Source organism: Podarcis erhardii, assembly GCF_964252035.2.
Source record: "Podarcis erhardii genome assembly, chromosome: 18".
NCBI classification, from domain to species: domain Eukaryota; kingdom Metazoa; phylum Chordata; class Lepidosauria; order Squamata; family Lacertidae; genus Podarcis; species Podarcis erhardii.
Window position 1 is genome coordinate 1013363 of NC_138516.1, and position 27993 is coordinate 1041355.

The following is a 27993-nucleotide window of genomic DNA, read 5'->3' on the forward strand; positions in this document are numbered from 1 at the left end:
CTCTCTTTCGTATTCCCCCCCCCCATGTAACATTATTACAATTCAGTTTCTTTGTTGAGACATTAGGAAGAAAAGGGGGTGGAGGTGGAGGTGGAGGGGGGCTGGGGATCATTCTGAGGGCCGCCTGGTGAGATTTGGAGGGCCACATCCACCTGCTTGTCCTTGAACAAAAATACTGCAATATCTTTAATCTGTCTCCACTTCAGCTGAAGAAATGACAGCGTCTGTCCTCAATTTTTTTCATTTACAGTGGTGCCTCGCAAGACGAAATTAATTCGTTCCGCAAGTTTTTTCTTCTTGCGAGTTTTTCGTCTTGCGAAGCACGGTTTCCCATAGGAATGCATTGAAAATCAATCAATGCGTTCCTATGGAGACCGTCCGGGGACAGAGGGGAAGCGCCGCGCACCTTCCCCTCTGTCCCCGGACCTGTTTAAAGCAAGGGGCAGCGGGGAGAAGATTGCTTCTCCCCGTTGCCTGCCCCGCAATCTCCGGGGACAGAGGGGAAGCGATCTTCTCCCCGCCGCCCCTTGCTTTTACCAGGTCCGGGGACAGAGGGGAAGGTGCGTGCCTTCCCCTCTGTCCCCGGAGATTGTGGGGCTGGCAACGGGGAGAAGCAATCTTCTCCCCGTCGTCCCTTGCTTCAAAAGAGGTCCGGGGACAGCGGGGAAGACGCGCTGCGCTTCCCCGCTATCACTGGAGCTTGCGGGGCAAGCTTCGTTTTGCGAAGCAAGCCCATAGGGAGATGCGTCTTGCAAAGCGGCTAAGAAAACGAAAAACTCCTTCGTCTAGCGAGTTTTTCGTCTTCCGAGGCGTTCGTCTTGCGGGGAACCACTGTATTCTTTGCAACAAAATCTCACAGAGGTTCAGTTCTGCCTGCTCTTCGGTCCTGGAGAGGATGAGGAAAGAGAAATGCAACAGACTTGGGTTTGTTTATTTTTAACTTTTAAAGAATTTTATTAATTTGTGCGACCATAAAGAAGGAAAGAAAAAGATCCTTTAGCAACAAGAGGGAGAGGCGGAGGAAAGCCCCCTTTTTGCCACCCCCAAAGCGCCCAGCATGGGAAGCAGGGTGGAATGAAGTCCTGGGTTCGAGGTCCAGACTCTGCAGAAGAGAAGGTCAGCAACTCTGCTGCAGTCAGTCCTGGGACACAGGATCCCTGGGTTCAAACAAGGGAGATCCCGACTCAACATGGAGAAGAACTTCAGGGCCAAGAGCTGCCTGCCCCTCGGAAGAAGGGGAGGGTCTCCTTAGTTTGGCTTTTAGGCGTGTGGTTTTGCTTGCGCATTGGAAACTGGATTTTAAGAGATTCAGTTTCCCGGCCAGTCTTCCTCACCTGCTAGCCCCGCACTTTGCAGCGGCTGCTTCTCAGGGCTTCTATTTGGGGCGCCAGCTTGCAGAACGGAGGCCTCTGGGCCGGGGAGAAGGACCAGCAGGACTGCATCAGCGCATAAACCTCCAGGAAGAGGGAGAGGAGACGGAGGTCAGGACCGGGTGCGAATCCACTCTGTGCCAACGTTTGGCTTTCCTTCCCCCTCCATAAATCCTTTATTTATCTATTTAATTGCATTATCTGAGGAGCTCGGTGATGTGTCCATGGTTCTGTGTCCCCACATTCTTTAAAAAAATATTATTTATAAATTTCCCACAAATAAAATACAATTTATCAAACATTTTACAATATACATTCACTTAAGAAATTGACTTCCCTCCCACCCTTCCGTGACGTTCTCATGGTTATCTTTTGTTGCTGCATATTAGAATTATTCAATACCTTCTTTTCTCAACTTTATTCTCAAAGTAACTTTTGCGGCTGAACTTACTCCAAACCTGCTAGCATATTAACATGCTTTTAATTTTTTTAATTTAATTTTTCCAATTTTAACATTTTCAATCCTCCTTGGAGGCTGAACTATACTAGCTGAACTTGCTAATTCTGCATATTCCATCAGTGTCTTGCTCTGATTTCCCTTCAGGTTGTCTAAATTGTTCGCCTTTTACTCTTTCTCCCCATCCTGATTCTCACAATGACCCTGCGAGGTAGACCAGGCTGAGAGAAGGCGGCGACTGGCTCCCAAGCCCACACCTGGCAAGCTTCATGGCGACATCGGGGGGATCTGAACCCGGCCTCTTCCAGGCCCCAGTCCAGCATTCTGACCACTCTGCCACGCTGCCTCTCAGTGATCTCTAGCTTTGCACGTCCCCCAATCTCCAAGGCATTAGAGATGTCTCTGAGCAGACCTCAGCTGAGTTTCTGAAGAGGAAGGTCACCATGGCTGGGTCCATTCTGTACATTTCAGTTTAAGGGTGCTGGGAATTGTAGCTCTGTTGGGGGTAAACTATGGTTCCCATGCTGCTTGGGGAGGGGAGACCTCACTTAGAGCCATGAACTCAAGGAGACTGAAGGACTCAGTGCCTGCCCCTGCTTGGTCTAAATCCCGCCCCAGGCTTGAAGGAGGGACCCCATGAGGACATCTAGACCAACCCCTCCTCAAACCTCAGGCACAAGGATGGATCCATTGCCCTCTGCTTGTGGACTCACCTCAGCCGGGCAGTTGGGGGGCGACGGGAGCCTCTGGCTCTGCTTCAAGAGCTCCAAGAGTTGGCAGACGATCATGGGGGGTTTACTGTGCCCCAACATTCGGAGAAACTCCTAGGTGGGAGGGTGTGGGAGAGGACAAGGCCAGGGTCACGTGGGGCATGTTATGTTACATATAGAAGTAGTGGGAGATTCAGGGCAGCTAAAAGAAAGCCCTTCTCCATTAAACTATGGACCTCATTGCCACAGGAGGCAGAGATGGTCGCCACAAAAGAGGATTTGGCAGGAACGGGCTGGACTGATCCGGAATATATATATATATATATATATATATATATGGGCTTTCCTTGCCCCCTTTCATGGTTCATTCTAGTTATGCTCAGCTGCTGCATATTCTAATTACTCCATATTAATTCTTTCTCATTATCTCACAACTTAATTGTATGCTGATGAATTTACTCTAATCCTGCTAGCCTTCAATTTGCTTGCAATCTTTCTTCAAATAATCTGCAAATATTTTCCTGATCTCTTATTTTACTAGTTAAACTTGCCGTTTCTGCATATCCCGTCAGTTTTGTTGCATGAAGAAACAGATTAAAAAAAATAAATCTCTGGGGACCTAAAAGAAACGTTCCAGTATTTTTACAAAAGACCTTTAAACCCACCCCACCCCTGTTTCCCTTGGCCAATTGGCTTGTCCACCACATATAATAAAACAATGATCTGGAACATTCTGATGGAGCCTCCAGGACCAGGTGCAGTCTGTCTGGATGGCCAGGTTCTTAGATGTATTTGGCCATTGCGAGGACAGGAGACTGGGCTGGGTGAGCCACTGGCCCAATCCAGCAACCTCTTTTTGAGTTCTTAAAGGGTTGCACACACACAGAGACACACACACACACACTCACCTCTGAGGGGCTGCAGCTTTTGCTCCCGTAGGTGAAAAGCTCATAAAGGACAACCCCAAAACTCCAGACGTCCGACTCCTGGGAGAAGATGTTGTCGGACAGTGATTCTGGTGCGTACCTGGGGAAACAAGGGCCTTAGATGCTGGTCCTCCTGATTAGGGACAAGGGACTCATCTACACCCAGGAAGCTGCCTCAGATTGAGGCAGATCGTTGGTCTCCCAGAATTAGGAGAGGCATGAAGAGGGCAGAGAAGAGGTTGGCTGCCCTCAGGCACAGTCTCAGATCGCTGGGGAAATACCTGGGAGAGGAGGAGATGTAGGCAGTTTGTAGAGGAATAGTGAGAGGAACTGGCTGAGGAACCCCCAAGGGGAAAGGGAAAGAAGGCACAGAGCCCGGGGAGTGGGGGGGGGGGTGACAATCAGGGGTCAGAAGCCAGGGAAGTGGCAACAAGGCTTAGTGAGCGGGGAGAGTCTGTGGCAGAGAGCAGTCCAGACTCAGAGGCAGGAGCTGAAGCAGGAGAAGAAGGAGGCCAAGAGGCAGAGAGGGGAAGAGCCATGGGGGTCTCCCCCTCCTGCTGCAAGAAGCTCCCCTCCCCGCTGGTCTCCCAGGACCAGGAGAGGCATGAAAAGGGTGGAGCAGAGGTTGGCTTAGTCTCTGATTGCTTGGGAAAGACCCTGGAGCAGAGGTGGGGGGTGGATTTAGACGGCTGTGGGGAGTTGGGAACTTTTGGACTCGACATCTGATTTCATGGGACAAGACCAACCAGAGATGAGGCTCTCTGCTCATTAGGCCAGACACCCATGCAGAGCCTGTTTTTGCTAAAAAAACCAGTTCACTCCAACTGGCTTGGCGCGATTTGTGCCTCACTCCTGACATCTACACTGAATGGCAGCAGTGGCTCTCCAGGGTTTTCCGATGAGGGGCGTTCCCAGCCCTACGTGGCGTTGCCATAGGGGGGGACGTCTGGGGACCCATTTCCCCCGACCAAGACCTATTCAGGGCAGTGGCGGAGCTTCATGCTCCAGCACTGGGGGGCAGAGAGCAGGTGGGGGCGGGGCTGGGGCGCGTCCTGGGGCGTGGCACCCAGCGGCGGGGGGGGGGGGGGCAGCCATGATGGCACCCCACTGGGATCGCGCTGCTGGGGGCGGTGTGCTCCCCCTGCACGCCTCTTCCTCCGCCAGTGATTCAGGGCAGATCCATTGAAAAGCATGGACATGACTTTGCTGCGATTCCTGCATTGCAGGGGGTTGGTCTGGATGACCCTTGGGGTCCCTTCGACTCTGCAACACATCTCTGGCCACTGCTGGGAGGAGAATGAAAACATTTGGACCCCCGCTGCCCCCATTGATCTCCCGCCCCTCCGTACCAGAAGATGGGGCTTTGGCCCGGCTCCCGAACAACGTAATACTCCTTGTCCTGCGGGAGGATCTTGGCCAAGCCAAAGTCTCCGATCTTGACGTGGTTCTCGTTCTCCACGAGGATATTCCGGGTGGCCAAATCCCGGTGGATATAGCGCTGAGAACCCAGGTAATCCATGCCCTGCAGGGACAAAGGTGAGGGTCAGGATTCGGCCCTGCTCCCCAGGATTCATCCCACTCACCCAAACCTCTCTGCAGTGAATGAGGAGCATCTTCCTTTGGCAAAAGGGATATTTCTGCCAACTGCTTAGAGGACGTGTGCACGTATTTTTAAAATTTGTCTAGAAGTCTGGTGCAGCAGTTCTATAGTACAGTGGACGTTTGGGTTATGAATGTGATCCGTGTGGGAAGCACGTTTGCAACCCGCAGTGCCGTGTCTGCGCATGTGCGTTTTGTGATTCGGTGCTTCTGCGCATGTGCAAAGCGTGATTTAGCGCTTCTGCGCATGCACCGAAACCCAGAAGTAACCCGTTCCGGTACTTCCGGGTTCAGCGCGGTGCGCAACCTGAAATCGCACAACCTGAAGTGCCTGTAACCCGAGGTCTGGCTGTAGTGGACTTGGACCCGGGAGACACTTGGGCTGAAATCCTCACAAAGCCACAAGCTCACCTTGGGAGCCAGTCGCCCGCCTCTCAGCCTGGCCCACCTCACAGGGTTGTCGCAGGGGGGAAATGAGGAGAGGTAGGAGAGCCAGGCTTGCTCCTTGGAGAAAAATGTGCATTGTGGGGGGGGCTGGGGGGGGGGCTAGATGAGCCTCCGTTTCCCTTTCAACTCTGCATTTCTGTCATTCTTTAGCTGCGGTTCCTGCCTTGCAGGGGGTTGGGCTGGATGACCCTTGGGGGTCCCTTCCAACTCTACAATTCTACAAAAGACAATAAATAAATAAATATGAATTTGGCTTCAGAGGCTGGATGAGAGCTAAGAGGCAGAAATGTCCAGCGAGTGGATTTCATTTTGTGAAGCTCCTCGAGATCAAGAGTCATTCACAGAATTGTGGAGTTGGAGGGGACCCTGAGGGTCATCTAGTCCAACCCCCGGCAAGGCAGTGGTGGAAGGAGCACCATCAGGAGGGGGAGCGGACAGCCCCCCTGCCAGGGATGTTATGGTTGAGCAGTGGGGTTAGGATAGATGAGCTCTATGACCCCCTTCCCACTCCAGGATTATTATTTTTTAACAGGTTAATACTACTATTATCAACGACTTGGATGATGGACTCAAGGGCATCCTGATCAAATTTGCAGATGACACCAAACTGGGAGGGGTGGCTAACACCCCAGAGGACAGGATCACACTTCAAAACGACCTTGACAGATTAGAGAACTGGGCCAAAACAAACAAGATGAATTTTAATAGGGAGAAATGTAAAGTATTGCACTTGGGCAAAAAAAATGAGAGGCACAAATACAAGATGGGGGACACCTGGCTTGAGAGCAGTACATGTGAAAAGGATCTAGGAGTCTTGGTTGACCACAAACTTGACATGAGCCAACAGTGTGACGCGGCAGCTAAAAAAGCCAATGCAATTCTGGGCTGCATCAATAGGAGTATAGCATCTAGATCAAGGGAAGTAATAGTGCCACTGTATTCTGCTCTGGTCAGACCTCACCTGGAGTACTGTGTCCAGTTCTGGGCACCACAGTTCAAGAAGGACACTGACAAACTGGAACGTGTCCAGAGGAGGGCAACCAAAATGGTCAAAGGCCTGGAAACGATGCCTTATGAGGAACGGCTAAGGGAGCCGGGCATGTTTAGCCTGGAGAAGAGGAGGTTAAGGGGTGATATGATAGCCATGTTCAAATATATAAAAGGATGTCACATAGAGGAGGGAGAAAGGTTGTTTTCTGCTGCTCCAGAGAAGCGGACACGGAGCAATGGTTCCAAACTACAAGAAAAAAGATTCCACCTAAACATTAGGAAGAACTTCCTGACAGTAAGAGCTGTTCGACAGTGGAATTTGCTGCCAAGGAGTGTGGTGGAGTCTCCTTCTTTGGAGGTCTTTAAGCAGAGGCTTGACAACCATATGTCAGGAGTGCTCTGATGGTGTTTCCTGCTTGGCAGGGGGTTGGACTCGATGGCCCTTGTGGTCTCTTCCAACTCTATGATTCTATGATTCTATGATTCTATGATTCTACTACAGGTTAATACTACTATTATTATTTGTGGCATTAGTATTCATTTCACCTCTCTACCGCTTTATAATTTTAAGAACAAAATCTCAAACCTACATTAAAACATCAAATGAAACAGCTCGGAAAAACACATTGATGAAGAAAGCCGTTTGCATCCAAAATTAACAGCAGAATTAATAGGGACCGAGGATGTTATCTCAAAGACTTCAAAAGGCGACATTGCAGAGGAGGCCTCACCTTGCAGACCTGCCAAGCGTAGAGGAGGAGTTTCCTGAGGTCCAGCCTCTCTCTGTTCTTCTGCAGGTAGTTCCGCAGGCACCCGTTGGGCAAGTACTCCATGACCAGCCGGAGAGAATTTCGGCCTGAAGTTGGGGGGAGACACAGAAGGTTTGTGCTAATTTGGGGGGAGACAAACAATGTCACTTGTGGCCTTGAAAGAAAAGGGGGGAATCGACAGGACCCAGGGTTACGAGAGGCAGGAAAACCTTCTCCAGGCCAGGCATCATTTGATAAAGCCTTATGGCTCATCGGGAAGAGACTCTGAATGTCAGGGTCCTGGGTTAGAGCCCCATTAATTCCATGATTTCATAGCTCAGCCAGGAGAGCACAAGACCCTTAATCCTAGACTTACAGAATGGGAGAGTCTGAAACCTAGTCCAGCCCCTGCAATTCAGGAACCTTTTGCCCAACATGGAGCTTAATCTTAATCTCAGGGTTGTGGGTTCGAGTTCCACATTGGGCAAAAGATTCTTGCATTGCAGGGGGTTGGACTAGATGACCCTCGGGGTCCCTCCCAAATTTACAATTCTGTGATGTATTCTATGATTTCATCGCAGCTCAGTTGGTAGAGTACGAGAGGGTTGTGGGACTGAGCCCCGTGTTGGGCAAAAGATTCCTGCCTTGCAGGGGGACAGACTGGATGACCTCGGGGTCCCTTCCAGTTCTATGATTCTATTATACCTCCGTGACCATGCCATCCCTCCCTCACCTTCCCTCCAAACTCAAAAGCCCCGAGCGCTGCCAACTTCCTCGCAGGGCAGTCTCTGCATTGCCCTCTGCTGAACCTTCCCCAAGCAATCGGCTGTCCCTCTCCCTCCCAGACCCCCCCCTCGGGGTCACCTCGGTTGCAGCAGATGCCCCGGTAGGCGACCACGAAGTCGTGATGCAGCGAGCGCAGGATGGCGATCTCCCGCTCAAAGTCGGCCCGGTGCTCTGATGTGCTTTGCTGCAGCCGCTTGACAGCCACCAGCTCCCCGGTGCTGTCACCCAGCGGGTCGTACCGGCACAGCTCCACGCTCCCGAAATTGCCCTGCCCACAGCAACGCGCAGATTTAAGGACACGAGAACTGGAGAACCAACTCCGAACCCCCAGATTTGGGATCCCCTCCAAACGCATGCCAAAGTTTTGCAATGGTTTTGCATTAATAATAATAATATTTGTTAATTCATTCATTCATTCATTCATTCATACCCCGCCCATCTGGCTGGGTTTCTCCAGCCACTCTGGGCGGCTTCCAACAAAATATTAAAATACAGTAATGCATCAAACATTAAAAGCTTCCCTAAACAGGGCTGCCTTCAGATGTCTTCTAAAAGTCTGGTAGTTGTTGTTCTCTTTGAGATCTGGTGGGAGGGAGTTCCACAGGGCGGGCGCCACCACCGAGAAGGCCCTCTGCCTGGTTCCCTGTAACTTGGCTTCTCGCAGTGAGGGAACCGCCTGAAGGCCCTCGGAGCTGGACCTCAGTGTCCGGGCAGAACGATGGGGGTGGAGACGCTCCTTCAGGTATACTGCGAGCTTTGCAGCGCCCCACAAACCAAGGAACTGATACATCAAATATGGAGTTTGTAGATAACACCCCCAATTCCAGCTGTGTCCAAATCACTTCAAACCAGTGACAATCTTCTGATATTCAGCTGTGTTGGATGTGCACGAGTTCCAGAGAGGGAGAAAAACTTTTCTCTGGCCATTGTCTCCAGGCCATGCCTAGTTTTAGAGGCTCCCATCACGCTGCCTGAGACTGGAGTTTCATTCGCCCCCTCTTTCCTCCTCATCCCCTTTTCCTTGCCTGCAGTGGGAATTTTCGATGGCAGGGACTGCCGCACCTTAACTGGGATTGGACGTAAGCCTCTCTGGGAGCCATTTCGGGGTGCAAATGCTCTTCATTAAAAGGAATGAATCAATACACTTCTCTGACACCCAATACTCCCCAAACTGATGCTGCGATTCCTGCACTGCAGTGGGTTGTGTGATAGGAATTTTGAGGTCTTAGATATATGGTAATGTTCATGAGTGTGCCAACCAAGCACGTACATAGATCAGCACAGGAAGACCGACCTGGAACCATTTTGATTCCCAAACTGTCCCAAACTGACCAAATGTTTTCTCTGCAAGGTCAAAGGAAAATGGAAAAGCCTCCCCATTGTCTTTTCCTTCACAAATCCTGTCTTAAGGGCATGTCTGTGTTTGAATAGGGTGTGAGCCTGTGACCTGGCCCAGGAACTAAGTATTTATCATTACAAAAGACTGACCAGGCTCCCCAGGCAATCCAATCAAGGAACCTGCCAGACAGGAGATAAACAACATTCAAATTTCTGTTTTAGACCGCCTTTTCTGTGATGTAGCTGTGATGTATCTGAGGGGTGGTCTTAGGTTACACCGCTTCTGTGATGTTTGTATTAATTTCTGGGGGTGGTCTTGCCACAGGGGGCAATTTCAAAAGTCTATATAAGGCCTTGCGCGCCATTGTTCTGGGTTCCTCCTTCCTCCTGCGTGTGGTGAGTGAGGACCCTGTTGCAACAGATCAATAAAGATCAGGCTTCCTAGCTGCTTTGCTTCTCAATATTCTCTGCTTGGCCTCTGTTATTTTCTCCAACTGATGGAGAACCTATGTAAGGACTCTATATGGGCTCTTGGATACACCATAAGGGAAAAGGGCATTTTTTGTTTACAACAGTTGGGCTGGATGACCGCTGGGGTCCCCTTCCAACTCACTCACAAATCCATTCCCCCCGGGTCTTTGCCCAAATGCATTCATGCAGCAATGAAACTGCTCGCCCATTTGCACAGCTAATTAGGGGTCTGGTGTGGTTTCAAATAGGATGGACGGCTGGGGGTTGGGATTCCTGCGTTTCAGGGGGTTGGGCTAGATGATCTTTGGGGGGCTCCCTTCCAACTCAATGATTTTGGGATTCAACTCCCAGTCCTCTCCAAAGACCACTGCACTGCAGACCCCGCCCTCCGCACCCCGCCTACCTTGCCAAGCACGGAGATGTATTTCAGGTGGCGCTCCTCAAAGAGGGTGGGATCCTGCCACAGCGAGACATCCACGTAGCCTCCGGGGGTGTTGCTGGTCGGGAGGTCCGAAAGGAGCTCGTAATCTGGGGGAAGGAGAAGTTGAGGACCACTGCTCCGCGGAGGACACCTGCTTGGCCTCAACCCCCGGCAGCAGCTCCAGGTGGGGCAGGAGGCAGTAAGGAGCTGCTGCTGCTGCTGCTGCCAGTCAGTGTGGGTGATACAGGGGGCCAAAGGCAGCTTGGTACATCACTACAGTGGTACCTCTGGTTGCAAATGGGATCCGTTCCGGAGGTCCGTTTGCAACATAAAAGAGCGCAACCCACAGCGGTGCGTCTGCGCACACGTGGGTTGCGATTCGCCGCTTCTGCACATTATGTCATTTTGCGCATCTGCGCATGCGCGAGCGGTGAAACCCGGAAGTAACCCTTTCCGGTACTTCCGGGTCGCCGCAGGACATAACCTAAAAGGACGTAACATGAGGTATGACTGTACTTGCCACCAAACCAACAATTCATGTTTTGCTAGATGAGCCTAGGCTCACAGAGTCAAAATTGCTAGAGAGACAACTCTGTGAGATCACTTCCTTTGTCTGCCTTGGCAGGAAGCTGCCTGGCCATCTCTGTCATTGCCGCGCTTCCAAGTTGACCACACAGACGCCATTTTTGAACTTAGATTCTGTACTTTTGTAACTGAGATTGCAGCTCTGGACCCGACTCCATTTTGCTGCTGCAACTCCCGCTTTGAGACCCAGGCAACCTAAGTAAATTCTGCTTTTACTTCTTCACAAAACATTTCATACTTTTGCACCTTGCACAGCGCTTCTCAGCCGCTGGGACTCACCGGAAGTGATGATCTCGTTGAGGTCGCGAAGGATGCTGCGGAAAGAGGGGCGCCTCCGTGGGTTGTAATCCAGGCAGGGAGCCACCAGGTTGGCCAGCTCTGCCCATTTGAGAGCGGGGAGCTGCTGCTGGTCCTGGTAGAACTTGAGCTTCTGCAAAAAGAAAGAGGAGTTCCTAGAACTGGGAGGGACCCCAAGGGTCATCTAGTCCTGCCCCCCACATTTTTATGTTTGGTGTTTTATTGTGTTTTTACTAGTCTGTTGGGAGCTGCCCAGAGTGATCGGGGAAATCCAGCCAGGTGGGTGGGGTATAAATTACTGCAGAAAGCACAACTATTTTATTCAGCTAAATCTGCTGCTGCCGTGCTATTCCTTCTTCCTTACTGTGGCGAGGAAGATCGACCCCTTTGAGCCAGAATGGTTGCTTGGGATGAGCTTTGCAAGAGCTCAGCTGCCCATTAGGCTGAGCTTTGTAAGAGCTCAGCTGCAGTGCAGGGTGAAAAGACGACATATAAATCCCCTCCTGAAGGAGCCGAAATATTGGTTGGTTTGCTGAACCCTGAAGCAATTTACCATAGAATTGTAGAATTGGAAGGGGCCCCATGGGTCATTTAGTTCAATGCCCTGCAATGTATATAATCAATTGCAACCATGTGAAGATCTCTGGACGCCGGATTGGAGACTGAGGAAAGCCAAATGTCACTTAGAGAAGAATCTGAAATATTTTCCTTAAATTTGTTTTATTCTGGATTGTTTTACTTGGTGTTTTAATGTTTTGAAAACCGCTTTGAGATATTATATAAATATAAAGTGTTATGCTGCTGCTGCTGCTACTACTACTACTACTACTAATAATAATACATTGTGGTGACTACAACCTTGGTTTAAGGTGCCATTTGGCAATTAGATTATATATCTGAGTTTCTAACACTGCAGAGGCTTTGCAAAGGGTCTCCGCTGGTGTAGACCCCCCCCCGAACCCCAAAAGTCGGGGGTGTCACCCGGGGAATTTACCCTTTCGGGTTCCATCAGCCTCAGGGGCATGATCCCGCCATTGAAGATCTCCCACAAGGTGGCGCCAAAGCCCCACTTGTCCGACTCGGGCACCAGGTTCTTGGGATCCTCCAGGCATTCGGGTGCCACCCATGGGATCCGGTCGATCAGCACTGGGATGGGAGACAGAGAAAGAGAGAAATGAACAGGTTCCTCAGAGATCTCGGGGCGTCTCCTCGCATGCAAGTGCTTGGTCAGCCCTGGCAAGCAGAAACGGGCAATTTGTTTCAGCCTACAGTCTGCTGCAGTTTAAAATTTCTGCATGTTTGAAATCGCCATAAATTTCCTTTCGTCTTTTTTCTACAACAGCCTTGAGGTTTCCCTGCAGTGCAGCAGCATGTCATCTTAAAATTATTATTATTTAATTAAAAGTAAAACCAAAATTAAAGAAAAAGCAAACCTTATGAGAAGTAAAGTGTTTAAATATTACTTGGAATAAACGTGTTTTTAAATCAGAGCAATGTTTTTTCTAGGGCAGGGGCACGCCCAGTAGAGGGCCAAGGAGACAGCCCCCCCCCTTCTTTTGGGAGCCCCAAAGTCTCTTGTGAGTGCAGTGGGAGAAGGGCGGACAGGAGGAAGGAGACTCAGCCACTCACAGTCTTTGGGGAGGACGGTGGCGCTGACCCCCGGGTCGCTGAGTTTGATAAAGGGGAGGCACCCGCTGGCAGCGTCCCCCTCCCTCGCCAGCAGGACCTTTTTGGCAGAGACATTCCCGTGCACCATGGCCTTGTCCTCCTGTGGCCGGGAGAGAAAAAGCAAGGATGTTCACGCAGCCTCCACCCAAACGGTGGAACTCCCTGCCTATTGACATCTTCAAAGCACCTCTTTTCAGCGCCCACTCTGACCATTTGAACCTGCAACCCTGGCGTCATGCGTTGCCACACTCTGACCAACAGAGTGCTCCACGGCTGCCTTCTTAATGATGCAGGAAGGGGAAAGCCCTGTTTGGTCTGCCAAAGGGACCCTAGGCTCTGACTGGCAGGCTAAAATCCTAGAATCCTAGACTTGTAGAGTTGAGAGGTACGCCAGGGAACATCTAGACCAGGGGTCAGCAACCCACGGCTCCGGAGCCGCATGTGGCTCTTTTACACCTTTGCCGCGGCTCCGGAGCCGATACTAGCGAGGGGAGGAGGCGCATTGTGTGCCCCGACACTCCCCACTGTTTTAAATGTCGCAATGGTTTTGCGGCTCCCAGTTTTTTTTCCTTCGGTCCAAGTGGCTCTTTTTGTCTTAAAGGTTGCAGACCCCTGATCTAGCCCAACCCCCTGCAAGGCAGGAATCTTTCGCCCGATGTGGGATTTGAACCCACAACCCCAAGATTCAGAGCCGGGTTCTCTACCCACTGAGCCACCTTTCCTCCGCCGAGGGACCTACCAGGAAGTTGAGGGCATAAGCCAGTTGCCTGGCGACGTGCAGCTTCCAGGTGGCCGTCACTTTGCCACTCGCCTGGTTCCTGCGCAGGTAGCTGTCTAACGCGCCGCACCTGACGTACTCCTGCACCATGACAGCTGCCGGGAAGGAAAGTGGCCAGATCAGACCGCCCAGCGTCCTAAGCACCACTTCCTTCCCAAACCATTCCCCAAGCTAGGCGCCCTTTGGATGCTACAACTCCCATTAGAGGTCTCAGTCTCCTGGTTTATGGAGGGACATTGTAGCCTAGTGGGTAGAGCACCTGCTCTGTATGCAGGAGGTCCCAGCGTCTGTCAGTCAGTATGGACTATACTGCACCTGAGGTGCCTGAGTTTGCAGAAGGCTGCTTCCTACGCTCCTTACTCCAGCATCCACCCACGAGGACTAGAACCTTTATTTTTAAAGGAATGGCTGAGGATCACGGAAGGTCCCAGCTTCAGCCCCCTTGGGAATGTCTCCTGCCCCAAAGCCCCAGAGAGCGGCTGCCAGTCAGTGCTGACCATCTGGGTGAATGCTCTCCGAATGTTCTGATGATGGGAGTTGTAGCGCAAATCACCTTGAGAGTGCCTGCCTGGGAAGGCTGACATCCTCTCCCCCTCCCGAAGATCTAGTGATGACCACAAGCTAGCATGACAAACGGGCTCTCCATGGCCCACTATCTTCTAGTGGGTTGGACCAGATGACCCTCGTGGTCCCTTGTGACTTCTGTGCCTCTGTGCACCAGCTCCTGGGCTCCCAAGGGAGGAGAGTTTTGCTCAGGTCCTCCTTGTGGGGCCCTTCCCTTTGCGGGGGCCCCAGTCGGCTCCTGGATGCTGCACTAGGGCCTACGCTGGCCTCATCCAGCAGTCTCTTCTTAGCCTCTTATGGAACCTCCAGGGCCAGAGGCAGTCTATCTCCATTCCTAGGTTCTATGGGGCATTTTACTGCTGTGAGGAGGCTGGGCTAGGTACCCCCCTGGGCCTGATCCAGGCGCCAGGCTCTCTCTAGGCCCATCCTAGCCTCCCCCCTTTAATTCTTTCCACCCTGCATGCAAATCAACCCCCCCCCCCACCTCTGAATTGCACAGCTTTTGTACCTTTGGGGGAAAGTGGAGGTTGGTGACACAGACTGGAGCGCACATACAGACATGCAAAGCAAGTTGAGGAGTCCCATGTGCAGACTTGGGGTGGGGATATAGGGTGGTGGGGGGAGGAGACTCACTTTCTTCTCCCACGCAGACTCCGTGGAGCAGGACCAGGTGCTTGTGCGAGAGTTGGCCCAGCATGCTGGCCGCTTCGAGGAAGGGCTGCGGAGAAGAGAGAAACCGCACTCAAAACCAGACGCTGCTCTAGTTATCTCCCGCTTGGACTACTGCCATGCACTCTACGTGGGGCTACCTTGGAAGGTGACCCGGAAACTACAACTAATCCAGAATGCAACAGCTAGACTGGGGACTGGGCGCGGCCGCCGAGGCCACCTAACACCGGTCCTGAAAGACCTACATTGGCTCCCAGGACGTTTCCGAGCACAATTCAAGGTGTTGTTGTTGACCTTTAAAGCCCTAAACGGCCTCAAAGGCCCAGTATACCTGACAGAGTGTCTCCACCCCCATTGTTCTGCCCGGACACTGAGGTCCAGCTCCGAGGGCCTTCTGGTGGTTCCCTCGGTTACAGGGAACCAGACAGAGGGCCTTCTCGGTAGTGGCGCCCGCCCTGTTGAACGCCCTCCCTTCAGATGTGAAAGAAATAAGCAGTGATCCTATTTTTAAAGACAGCCCTGTTTAGGGAAGTTTTTAATATTTAATGCGGTATTATTTTTAACACTCGATTTGGGAGCCACCCAGAGTGGCTGGGGAAACTCAGCCAGATGGGCGGTGTATAAATAATAATAATAATAATATCCTCCCTCCCTCCCTCCCCCGGCGCCTCTCTGTGATCGTTGCGCACCTGGTTGGTTTTTTCACAGCAGCATCACCACCTTGTGGACACTAGCAAAATGACACCTGCTCCCAACTGAATGTGATTTGCCAGAGTGGCTCTGCTGGTGAGGAGAGCAGAACAGAGGGCGGCTCCGGGACAGAGCAGCTGCTGTGCATGCAGAAGGCCCCAGGGCCAGCCTGAGATGGCTACCTGTCATGGATAATTTAGTTGAGATTGCTGCATTGCAGGGGGTTGAGCTAGATGACCCTTGGGGTGCCCTTGCAACCCCACAACCCTACGATTCTATTACAGTGCTGCCTCGCAAGACGAAAAGAATCCGTTCCGCGATTCTCTTCGTCTAGTGGTTTTTTCGTCTTGCAAAGCAAGCCCATTGACGGCTTAGCGGATTAGCGCTATTAGCGGCTTAGCGGCTTTTAGCGGCTTTTAGCGGCTTATCAGCTTAGCGGATAAGTGGATAAGCGGCTTAGCGGCTTAGATAAAGGGGGGAAAGGCAAAAAAGTCGGAAAAACTCGCAAGACATTTCATCTTGCGAAGCAAGCCCATAGGGAAATACGTTTTGCGAAGCGCCTCCAAAACGGAAAACCCTTTCGTCTAGCGGGTTTTTCGTCTTGCGAGGCATTCGTCTTGCGGGGCACCACTGTACCTCGGAAGGAGGTGACAGGCTCTCCTTCCTTGGAGGGTTTTAAGCAGAGGTTGGGTGGCCACCTGGCAGGGATTCTTCAGCTGTGATTCCCGCCTTGCAGGGGGTCAGACTAGATGGCCCTGGGGACCCTCCTCTGGCAACCTGCACAGAATCTCGCTTAATCGGTTGCCATTAATTTGATTTTAATTAATTTTTATAATGAAATATTTTTGAATGTGTGACTATTTGATTGTTTGATTATTGTTAGCCACCCTGAGCCCGGCTTCGGCTGGGGAGGGCGGGATATAAATAAATTTTATTATTATTATTATTATTATTATTATTATTACTAATTTTTGTATTTTCTAATTAAGATTCCTTTATTTCGAATTAAGGAGGACCCGCACAGGAAGGGCACAGGTAGAGGTGGGAGGTACCTGCAAGAAGGTTTTCTCAGGACGGGAGATTGGGAAGAGAGGAGCTTGCCTTTCTATGTGCAGATAAATGATGAGAGATGCGTGACTTAATTGTGATACAGGGTCTTTTCAGTTACGCTTCCTCTATTCCTTTCCCCTTTCCTCTTTCTGCACAATTGTAAAGATTGTTTCAGTGTTTAATATGTTAAAACAAAACAACTTTCAATAAAAGTGTTTTACACCCCAAAAGAGAAAAATGCATTGTTGGAGATGTGACGGAATTGCTACAGATTTAACACATTTGTTTGGGAGTTTTTCTGCCATTCTGGACAGAAGTATGGAAGGTGCAGGATATGACCTCCCAAGAAACCTCAGTCCCCCTCTCCTTTTGATATTTCACACTGGCATCTAGCATAGAGCCCTGCCGGATGCCCTGCTGCTGCCGGCCAGTGCAGAGAATACTGAACTAGATGGAGCCAAGGCCCTGACGCTGCAGCTTCATCTGTCTGGCTCAGCTTCTCCCCGTCCCGATTTCCCAGGACTCCCCCGCGTCCGCTCCCTTGGCCTCACCTCAGCCCAGCTGCAGTGGGCCACGTCCAAGACTTTCATGGCCACTTCCATCTGGCGACTCCTCGAGCCGTCTTCTTCCTCTTCCTCCTCCTCCTCTCTGCTTTCCTTGGGATCTCGCTTGAAGCCCTGGTAGATCCTGGTGAAGGTCCCTTGCCCCAGATTCTCACACTGCCGGGGGGGGGGGGAAGAAGATTGGGCACTGCCAGGGTGCAGAAAGAGGGCCGCTGGGGGCTGCGAACTGACCAGGAAAAGCTTATCCTTGACTGCGCTTGTGACTTTAATGGAGGGAGAAATGATCCATCTCAAAGCAGGCAGACAGGTTCCTGCCAGCCCCAAAAAATAGAGGTTTGAGGTCGGTTGGCACCTGCCAGAGATTCTTGAGCCGCCTGTGTGTTCCTGCATTGCAGGGGGTTGGGCTGGATGACCCCTGGGGTTCCCCCCAACTTTGCAGTTCCCAAGATTATTTTTTGTGTGTGTGCAGGGAGTTGCAGACAGATTTATGTGTTTTAGACACACGTCATGTAAGTCCATCTTTCTCCCTCTTACCTGCACCAGATTCTCCGCCTGGATTTTCGGGAACATCATCTGGTTGACGGCCCTCCGTGAGGTGGATGGTGAGCTGGGCAGCTGGTGGCAGGTGCCCCCCCGGACGATCAAGAGGTTGGATTTTTCTACAGAGAAACAGAGGCAGAGGAGTTTATGGGACCAGGAAGATTTGGGGCACCCCATGGCAGGATGGAAGAGGACATGATCCCCACGGATGGGATCTGTGGGGCTGCTGGCTGTACAATGCCATGATTTTCCTTGGCAGGGCCTACCTTTGGGCTGTGGGGGGCACTGTGGGCCCAGCTGGATGGCGGCCCCGTCGGCCTGGAGGCTAAAGTGCTGGCAGCCACCCAGCATCTCCCGGAGGCTGCAGAATTTCTTGGCCACTCCAGCAGTGGAGAAGGTGCCATCGCTGCCCTTCTGGATCAAGAGGCTTTTAAAGTCCTTGCCGATGTCCGTCTGTGGGGTTTGGGGAAGCAGGGTGACCCCAGGCAGTGGGGCAGGGTGGGGCGGGGAGCAAGGGGAAGAGAAAAGGTTTTTGTAAAAACAGCAATTGCTTCCAAAATTAGTGTGAATGGAAGTTGCAAAAGGATTTGCAATGTTTTCTGTTGCTTTGGGTTACTTTTTGGAATGCGTTTCAATGGCAAGTGACCCAAGTCACTCAGCTTTCAGATGGGTGAACCAGCAGAACTCTCTGCCACTAGATCCAAGCTCCAAGTGATGCAGGCTTTTAAAAAGTATGCATCTGTCGACTTCCCAAAGTTTTCGGATTCTGCCTCCAATTATGGGGGATTCAGAGTAGAGGCAGAATCCTGTAAAATACGAGGAAGGGACCTGTCCTCTGAGGGGGGCCAGGGGGACAGATAGCCCTCGTATTTCAGTGGGTACTCTGAAGCAGACCCAGACTCCATCCTGGAGTTGTGCATTCAGGACAGAGCAGAGTGGGGCCCCCCCACCTCTGCAGATGGGCCGCAATGGAGCATATGCAGAGTGCCCTTCCCTTTGCTCTCCATGTTCAGAGGGGCAGTCTCATGTTATATCCAACAAGTGCACACAGGCAGTTGGAGCTGTGCACACTCATATGGCTATGTGCAAGTAATGCTCAAGTAGTATACGGTCAGTGCACACGATATGAAGCTCTTAATCTCAGGGTTGTGGGTTCGAGCTCCACATTGGGCGAAAGATTCCTACCTGCATTGCAGCGGGTTGGACTAGATGACCCTTGGGGTCCCTCCAGATCTACCATTCTATGATTCTATGAATAATTTCCTTTCTCCAGGTTCTGGCAACCCCTGCTATGCCACTGCCCAGACGCCATACTCTCCTTGTGGGAGCAAAAGCTCATTTGCCTTCCAGATGAACATCTCTCCCACTTCCTCATTCGTCATCCTCCTTGCCTCCTCTATGGGTACCGCTAAGGGCCAAACAATATTTGCACCCCAAACCTCACCCATGGGACCAGGGTAAGCAAGGGGGGCTCCCACCTTGATGCAGATGGTGAGCAGGTAACTGTCGAAATTTTCTGGGCTTCGTCGAAGGACATGCGCTACGCCTTTGTTCTGAGACGCTTTCAGTCTGTTTTGGGCGAATTCTGACCTGCAGTTCAAAATTCGACGTAGGCATAAATTAAAAATAAATAAATAATCTGCATCATTTGAAGCTGGGATCTAGTGGCAGGAAGTTCCGTTGGTTTGCCCGTTTGAAAGCCGGGTGGCGAAACCTCCTCCCCACATTTGACACAAAATTCATGGTTTTTATCTATTCATTTATTGAGTGTGTGTTTCCTTTTCAAGGCGGCAAATGCAGAGCCGCACTCGGGTGCAATGCCCCCCCCAATAAAAGGTTTCCTTTGGGGGCAGGATTCCCTTGGGAGCGCCGGGTTGCTCCCTGCCAGAAGAGGATGCTGGGTCTCCCTTGGTGAGAGCCAGGATTGCAGGTTTAATCCCCGAAAGGGACAGCTGCCTCCAGCGGCGTAGCGTGGGTTGTCAGCACCTGGGGCAAGGCAAGTAATTTGCGCCCCCTAACCCGTGGATTTGCGCCCCCTAACCCGTGGATTTGCCCTAACCCCAGATGTTGCACCCGGTGCGGCCGGCCCCCCCCTGCACCCCCCACGCTACGCCACTGGCTGCCTCTTTCTGGACTGCAGGAGGCTGGACTAGCGGATCCTCAGGGTCCCTTCCAACTCTAAAGGTAAAGGGACCCCTGACCGTTAGGTCCAGTCATGACCGACTCTGGGGTTGTGGCGCTCATCTCGCTTTATTGGCTGAGGGAGCTGGTGTACAGCTTCCGGGTTATGTGGCCAGCAGGACTAAGCCGCTTCTGGCGAACCAGAGCAGCACACAGAAACGCCATTTATCTTCCCGCCGGAGCGGTACCTATTTATCTACTTGCACTTTGATGTGCTTTCAAACTGCTAGGTTGGCAGGAGCAGGGACCGAGCAATGGGAGCTCACCTCGTTGTGGGGATTCGAACCTCCGACCTTCTGATCGGCAAGCCCAATTCTATAATTCTAATTCTATAATTCCTTTGGCTCTTCTGGGGCTCTTAGGGAGCTTCTAGGCCCAGAAGCAGACTACCTGGATCCCGAGGTTGCGTGGGGCATTGTCCACTGGGGCAATAGGGTGCAAGTGGCCTGATCCTGCAGGCTCTTCCGACATTCTTATGAGTAAAAACCTTTAACTATCTGTGGCTTTTGAGACATGGGAGGGATTTTTAAAATGCATTTCCCCCCTCCTTGGTTTTAATGTCTGTATGTGGGGTTTGCTTTGGATCGCCCTGGGCAAGAAGGAGCGGCTAGCAAATTTGAGAAAGAAGAACTTCAGTTTCATAAGGTGCCTTGAGCACAGTTTGAACTGCAGAAAGGCAGCGTACAAATAAAATGATGAGTGTGATAAATTGCCTGGAGAGGGTGTTTCAGAAGGCAGGGCAGGGGGTTGGACTAGATGACCATGGGGAGCCCTTCCGACTCCTACCATTCTACAATTCTATCAATAGCCCTGCTAGTTGATTCGAAAGCAGATCCTGCCCAGTTTTGGCCCCGAGTCTTGAGGTGCCTTTTGGAAGACTTTATAATTCTGGGCGAGGCCCACAGGCTTTTTCACATTGCCCTCAGAGGAAGGAAGAGCGTCGTGCGGTTTGCAGGCTGCGGCTCAGAGACGAACTGAAGACATCGCCAGCCCAGCCCTGCCTGACGTCCCATCCTTCCTCATTCTGTTGGTGCAGAGTCCCACCTGCTAGTGGGGCTTGGAATCTCTTCCGTCTAAGCTGGGCTGGCTCAGTTGCTACAGCACAAAACTCCTCCTCTCAGGGTCGTGGGTTCGAGCCCCACCTTGGGTGAAAGGTTCCTGCATTGCTGGGGGTTCAATTCCATGACTCTATGACCCCCCCCCCCACTCTGGGACTTGTCTGTGGCTCACGTGATGGGTCCGTGGCACTGGTTTTCCAGGTCTTCTAGAAGCCTCTTGGGGGCGACCTCCCTGCAGAAATAGTGTTGAGCATCGACTGTCAGGCGGAAATATCCGTCAACCAGGGAGACAAATGACAAGGCATCTGCCAGGCTGCCAAACTCCATCTCCTGCGGGGAAAGAGGCAAAACCACAACATCTTTATCAACGACTTGGATGATGAACTCAAGGGCATCCTGATCAAATTGGCAGATGACACCAAACTGGGAGGGGTGGCTAACACCCCAGAGGACAGGATCACACTTCAAAACGACCTTGACAGATTAGAGAACTGGGCCAAAACAAACAAGATGAATTTTAATAGGGAGAAATGTAAAGTATTGCACTTGGGCAAAAAAAATGAGAGGCACAAATACAAGATGGGTGACACCTGGCTTGAGAGCAGTACATGTGAAAAGGATCTAGGAGTCTTGGTTGACCACAAACTTGACATGAGCCAACAGTGTGACGCGGCAGCTAAAAAAGCCAATGCAATTCTGGGCTGCATCAATAGGAGTATAGCATCTAGATCAAGGGAAGTAATAGTGCCACTGTATTCTGCCCTGGTCAGACCTCACCTGGAGTACTGTGTCCAGTTCTGGGCACCACAGTTCAAGAAGGACACTGACAAACTGGAACGTGTCCAGAGGAGGGCAACCAAAATGGTCAAAGGCCTGGAAACGATGCCTTATGAGGAACGGCTAAGGGAGCTGGGCATGTTTAGCCTGGAGAAGAGGAGGTTAAGGGGTGATATGATAGCCATGTTCAAATATATAAAAGGATGTCACATAGAGGAGGGAGAAAGGTTGTTTTCTGCTGCTCCAGAGAAGCGGACACGGAGCAATGGATCCAAACTACAAGAAAGAAGATTCCACCTAAACATTAGGAAGAACTTCCTGACAGTAAGAGCTGTTTGACAGTGGAATTTGCTGCCAAGGAGTGTGGTGGGGTCTCCTTCTTTGGAGGTCTTTAAGCAGAGGCTTGACAACCATATGTCAGGAGTGCTCTGATGGTGTTTCCTGCTTGGCAGGGGGTTGGACTCGATGGCCCTTGTGGTCTCTTCCAACTCTAGGATTCTAGGATTCTAGGATTCTTTGACCACTATGTCCTCCCTTCAATGGATGGACACACAACAGGAAATTCTGCCACGTTGTCATTTTGTGCTTCCTGAAATGCCACACAGCTGAATTTTTCAGGATAAAATTTGTGATTTTGCCATTTCTTTGGCTACGCAAGCCATTCCAAAAGGCACTGGCCAGGGGCAGAACGGCAGCGTGAGCCTTGGGAATTCTCTACCTGTTGACACCAGACAGTATGGTGTTACCATTTTGTGGATCAAACGTATTTTTTGCAAATGAGGGGAGGGGTCTTAAAAATATGATTTTGGGGGAATAAGTTAGGAATAAGGAATAAGTTAGGAATAAGGAATAAGTTAGGAATAAGGAATAAGTTAGGAATAAGGAATGGTGAACCTTCTGCATGCCAAGCGAGTGCTCTGGCATTCAGCAATGGTCCTTTCCTTAATAAGGAAGCAAGATTGCAGTCCTCATGATCTGAATTTAAGGCTAAATGAAGCTTCCTTGTACAGAGTTCATCTAATTCAATATTGTCTGCACTGACTGGCAGCAGTATTCCTGCTCTTATCCAGAGATGCCAGGACCTTCTATATGCTAGGGAAGCTCACCCCTTCCTTGTCACAAATGAGCCCACAATGAAGATGGTGCAGGGGGTTGGGCTGGATGACCTTTGGGGGTCCCTTCCATGGCACGATTCTAATTCCATGATGAGTAAAAGCAGCATGGTGGTTCACCTACCAGCACCCGGCTGTCTGTCTTCGTCATGCTGACCAGGCGGCTCTTCGCAGGTTGACCCTCACGGACGGGTTGCTTGATAGTGATGTCGGCGATTTCGGGGAAGTCGCAGAACAGGTGGGTTCCCTGAAGGATTGCAAGGATTGCAAGGGGGGGCACATGCGCCGAAAAGGAGAGATATATCTGGTTACACTCACCTTGAGGAGACAGTTGGGCTCTGCACATGAGAGGCAGTATGGTGTAGTGGTTAGAGCACTGGACTACAACCTGGGGCAGCCCAGGGTTCAAATCCCCCAACTCATCCCTGAAGCTTGTTTGAGGGCTGGTCTTATCCCACCTCGCAGGGCTGATGTGGGGACTAAATGAATTGAGGGGGAGGAAGCCTAGTCCTCATTGAGCCCCCATGATGCCCCTGCGAGGTAGGGAGGGCCGATAGCCAGCGATTGGCCAGAGGTCCCCCGGATGACTGAGTAGGAATTCGAACCCTGCTCTCCCGGGTCCTAGTGCAGCGCTCTAACCACTATGCCATACAGGCTACAGGCTGGGCCTCCCTTTGCCCGGCAGCAAGTGTGGGAAATCTGTGTGCAGTCAGTGGAGTTACTGCCTTGGCTCAGGCTGGGAGGTAGAGTGTGCCTAGCACTGGAGGCCCTAGGAAGGGGGTTGGGGCAGGGTCTTGAAAGGTGTTCCTGCGAGAACCCTGTTTGGACTCTGGGGTCAGACTAGATGGCCTCTGAGGGTGCCCAATGCAGCTTGACCTCACCTTGGTGCCGCTGTGACTTGTCAAGATCCCTTTTTCGCTGGAGACATGGATGATCCAGGCAGATCCTGTTGCTGCCTGCACAGAGACCCAGGCCTGGAAGGTCTCCTCAGTGGTGGCCCCCTGCAGGCCCTTCAGCTCCATGAGGTACTTCAGCTTGAGGAAGTGGACTTCGGTCTGCAGGCTGCTGACCTTGTGCAGCGACTGCCCAAACTGGCGCCGGATCCGCTTCCGGGTGACGAAGTTCTGCGCCTGGAGCTGGAGCCGCATCTGCTCTGGGAGGCACAACTTGTAGCTGCAACGAAAGACGAGAGGGGCAGGTGAGCATGGGCTGACTGGAGGAGATGCTCCAGGAAGGGCTGAAGGAGCTGGGTGGGCAGCTGAGCTCTTGCACAGCTCAGCTTAATAGCAGGTCAGCTCTTGCAGCACACACCCAAAGCCACAGCTTCACCTCAAGGGGTTCGTCTTTCTCGAAGTCCAGTGTCCAGAGCCTATGGAGTCATATTACTCTATGCTGCCTTGGTCAGGCCACACCTAGAGTACCGTTCTGGGCACCTCAGTTTAAGAAGGGGATTGACAAGCGGGAAGGTGTGCAGAGGAGAGCGACCAAGATGATCAAGGGCCTGGAAACAAAGCCTGATGAAGAACGGTTGAAGGAATTGGGGATGTTTAGCCTGGGAAAGAGGAGACTGAGAGGAGAGAGGAGAGCCATCTGGCGGGAAGGACCTGAATCTATGGGTTCAAGTTCCAAGGAGATTCCAGCTCAACATCAAGAAGAACTTTCTGACATTTAGAGCTGCTCCACAGGGGAAGGGTCGCCCTCAGGAGGTGGTGGACCTTCATGGAGGTCTTGAAGCAGAGGTTGGCTTTGCAGGGCTTGGACTAGATGACCCTACGACTCCACGGCTCTAATGGTCTGGCTGAGAGTGAGGCAGCTTCTTGCCTCTTCCAGGTTTGGCCACAAGGGGCCAAAGAGTCCTCCGCTTTTTCTGGATCCCTCCTCCCCTGACCTGCTTGCTGGGAGAGCTTCCTCTCCTCCTTACCTGACACTTCGGAAGGTCTCCTCCAGGCTCTGCTTCCTCTCCTTGGAGATCCGCAACATGTCCAGCACAGCAAGGCCCAGGCAGGTCTCCTGGTTCTCCATGCTCAGGGATATCTCCTCCCGGCCGCTGAGGAAGTCGCTGCGGGACTGTGAGGAGGAAGGGGTCCATGGGAAAGAAACGCTCCCAGGGTCCCCATAAATTCCATGCCCCTTTCCCGGGACTCCCAGTTGCCTTGCTGCAAATTTGTCATCTCCAGACCCTACAAGTTGTTGCTCCCGCCCCGAATCTCGGAGAAGGAGTTGTACTCACCTGGGCGAAGAGGTAGTCTATGGTTGGGTAATCCAGCACCGGACTGACTTGGTCGCTGGCCAGCCCACAGCGGAACGATTTCTGGGACCCGAACCAGTTGGGGAAGAAAAACCTGCATGAGAAAACAAGACTCTTTTGTGGGGAGGTTGGGAAGGTGTTTCACCAGGGCTGATGGGAGTTGTAGTCCGAAACATCAGGAGGGCACCAGCGCTGGTGGGTCAGTTAGCATAGCTGAGTTTTGACAGCTGTGCCCTACCTGATCCGGTAGAGGAGCACTTGGCTGAAGGCCTCATCCACGGTGAAGACATGACTGGGCGCGTACCACCCCGAGAGGTCCTCTCTGGCCAGCGCAAAGAGGGAATGGCAGACAGGGAGGATTCCTGGCAAAGAAGAAGGCAGGTGTTAGCAAGGCTGGGTTTCCGAATCTGTGTTTCCCCGCAGATTTCAATACTGGTGCGTGCGGAAATGTCAAAAGGGGAGAATAATATTACTGTTGCTCACGTGGAATCTAATAAATCTAAAAAATAATAAAAAAGGGCTGCTTAGGAGATAAGTCTCCTGATGGCTGAGAGACTCTCTGCGCTTTGGAATGAGACACCCATCAGAGCTGGCGGAAAGTGACGCTCCGGCTGAGAAGTGTTCAAACTCACCACATGCTTTGGCCGCTGCGATGCAGAGCTCCTCCGCCGTATACTCCCCTAAGGAGAAGTTTAGGGTGCCGGCTGAATCCGAGGCCGATTGTGCCGCGTTCAGCTGGTGGTAGAGATATACCTGGAGACCGTCTGTCTTGGAGAAAGAGAGGTTGCTGTTTCTGTTGCTGATCAAGGGGGTTTCTTCTTCCTTGACGGGAGGCATTGCGGAGGCCTGTCGGAGGCGACAGACCCCCCCCCCCAGCTCTCAGTCACAATTCAAGCTCAGAACCTGTGCAGAGGGGAAGGGAAATCAGTGTTTCGCCAAACTTTCTTTGGCTCCCATAAACTTATCCCTATGGAAAGCATGATTCAGAACAGCCGACTCTACAACCCACTGAGGAGGATAGTACAATAAAACCCAAAACTTTTGCAATCAATTTATTCAAAATCCCTTTCAAGCTCTTAATTTGGGGAAACGGACGGACTTCAGTCATTAATGCAGCTTTTCAAATACATGCAATGTCTTCGTCAGGATCCCAGCGTGGAATGATGCGGCTTGGCAAGAACAAACAGTCTCCCTAAGATTTTAGTCAATTGTAATAAGGAATGGGCAGCATAACAGCTCTGTCTTGGCTCCCCCAGGCATTCCCTTCGTCTCTTGAAAAGTGTCTCACGTTTTACCTCCTGTGCGGTTTTTATGGGGTGGGGCGTTCCTTGCATTTTTAAAACTATGGATTTATCTTGGCCATCTAATATGATTGTTCTGCTGTGTATTTTAATTCAGGATATTTATGTGTCAACATTTGTGATTTTATTTTATCATTGTAAATCACTTACAAGCCCTTTCTGACATTAAGCAGTAAATAAGTGAATATTAATGAAATAAAAAAATAAAATCTCTGCTGCTTTGTCCAAGGGCTAAGACTGGAAGCAGATGCTTGACTTGGAAGAAGGGCAAAATATACTGTACTGAGAAAGGGAACCCGATTATCCTTGTTTGTTATTGTAAATTTGAATACCACCAGGCATCCAAAGATCACAGAGTGGTTCATAAAATCGCAAAATGAGATCATAGATCACATAATAAAACAAACGCAAACTACTCCCCCCCCCCCCGGGCCCACAAACACAGAATGTTGATCATCTCAAGGCTTGATTGCAGAACAATATTTTTGACTGGTGCCAAGCGAGCTTCCCTGGGGAACGCATGTCACAAGGGGAGACGCTGTAGGAAACGCTCCTTCTGGGGTTGCTGCTCTCATGGAGGGGGCACACAAAGAAGCGCCTCAAAGTAATAAAATAATAATATTATTAATAATAATAAATGTATTACTTCTACCCCACCCATCTGAATGGGTTGCTCCAGCCACTCTGGGTGGATTCTGACATAATAAAAACACAGTAAGACATCGAACATTAAAAACTTCCCTATGTGGGGCTGCCTTCAGATGTCTTCTAAAAGTTATGTAGTTCTTTATCTCCTTGACATGTGACGGGAGGGCATTCCGCAGGGCGGGCGCCACCACCGAGAAGGCCCTCTGCCTGGATTCCTGTAACCTCACTTCTTGCAGGGAGGGAAGCCCCAGAAGACCCTCGGAGCTGGACCTCAGTGTCCGGGATGGACGATGGGGGTGGAGACGCTCCTTCGGGGATCCAGGGCCAAGTTTATTTAGGGCCAGCACCAACACTTTGAATTGAGCTCAGAAATGTACTGGGAGCCAGTGAAGATCCTTTAGGACCGGAGGGAAGATCCTTTAGGACCTCCATGGCTTCCCTCCAGAGAATCCTGGGAAGAGTAGTTTGTTCAGGGCGCTGAGAGTTGTGTTAGCTGCGAGGCTTGACTGCTCAGCCACTCTTCTAGCTCTGTGAGGAGGAACGGGGTCTCCTGGCAACTCTCAGCACCCTGTACAAACTACAGTTCCCAGGATTTGGCTGCAATTCCTGCACTGCAGGGGGTTGGGCTAGATGACCCTCGGGGTCCCTTCCAACTCTACCATTCTGCAGCCAGTTTCGCCATTTCAGCGCAATCCCTTCATTTCATAAGCCATCTCTCTTTGGTTGGTGTCTCTTCCTCTTACCTTTCTGGGAGTTCTCATAGGAAAGTCCTTCCAGGATCCCAGGAGAGTCTGGGGCCAGTGCTGGGCGCCCAGTTGGGTGCAGAGCTTCCTTCGAGGGAGCTCAGAGATGGCGCAGGCCAACCTCCTAACGTCTGGTTGCGGAGATGAGATTTGCTGGTACGTCAAAAAGCACCTGACCCCATTTCCTGTTTTCAGAGAATTTCAGAGGCCTGTGAGCCATTTCCTGCCGCTGCTGCCGGAGAAGATGCTTCAGACCA

At 51.4% G+C, this 27993-nt stretch overlaps 1 protein-coding gene across 6 annotated transcripts; it reads right to left on the bottom strand.

The window, feature by feature from the left end:
- Positions 1–925: 925 nt before the first annotated feature.
- Positions 926–27993, bottom strand: JAK3 (Janus kinase 3). Of its 6 annotated transcripts, XM_081846057.1 has the most exons (25): positions 27737–27991; positions 25677–26011; positions 25283–25406; positions 25027–25138; positions 24718–24863; positions 23678–23969; positions 22921–23043; positions 21080–21237; positions 19147–19258; positions 17935–18121; positions 17663–17787; positions 17117–17284; positions 14790–14874; positions 13554–13687; positions 12776–12914; positions 12141–12292; positions 11129–11279; positions 10247–10371; positions 8113–8302; positions 7231–7355; positions 4813–4985; positions 3446–3563; positions 2541–2651; positions 1335–1454; positions 926–1157 (listed from the first exon to the last, which is right to left on the bottom strand). In XM_081846057.1, the coding sequence occupies exons 2-24, from the start codon at positions 25879–25881 to the stop codon at positions 1338–1340; spliced, it is 3372 nt and encodes a 1123-aa protein (XP_081702183.1). In that variant the 5' UTR covers positions 25882–26011; positions 27737–27991; the 3' UTR covers positions 926–1157; positions 1335–1337. The 6 variants fall into 6 exon arrangements, 5 of the variants coding, with proteins under 5 accessions (XP_081702183.1, XP_081702182.1, XP_081702180.1 ...); XM_081846056.1 differs by having other exon boundaries at positions 926–1454; positions 25677–25947; positions 27737–27990; XM_081846054.1 differs by having other exon boundaries at positions 926–1454; positions 27737–27990.

Coding starts and splice junctions, on each gene's coding strand:
- JAK3 (XM_081846057.1), bottom strand. CDS start 25,881: ATGCCTCCCGTCAAGGAAGAAGAAACCCCCTTGATCAGCAACAGAAAC. Junction 25,407..25,676: donor CGCAGCGGCCAAAGCATGTG/GTGAGTTTGAAC, acceptor CTTCTTTGCCAG/GAATCCTCCCTGTCTGCCAT. Junction 21,238..22,920: donor AGACAGACAGCCGGGTGCTG/GTAGGTGAACCA, acceptor CTTTCCCCGCAG/GAGATGGAGTTTGGCAGCCT.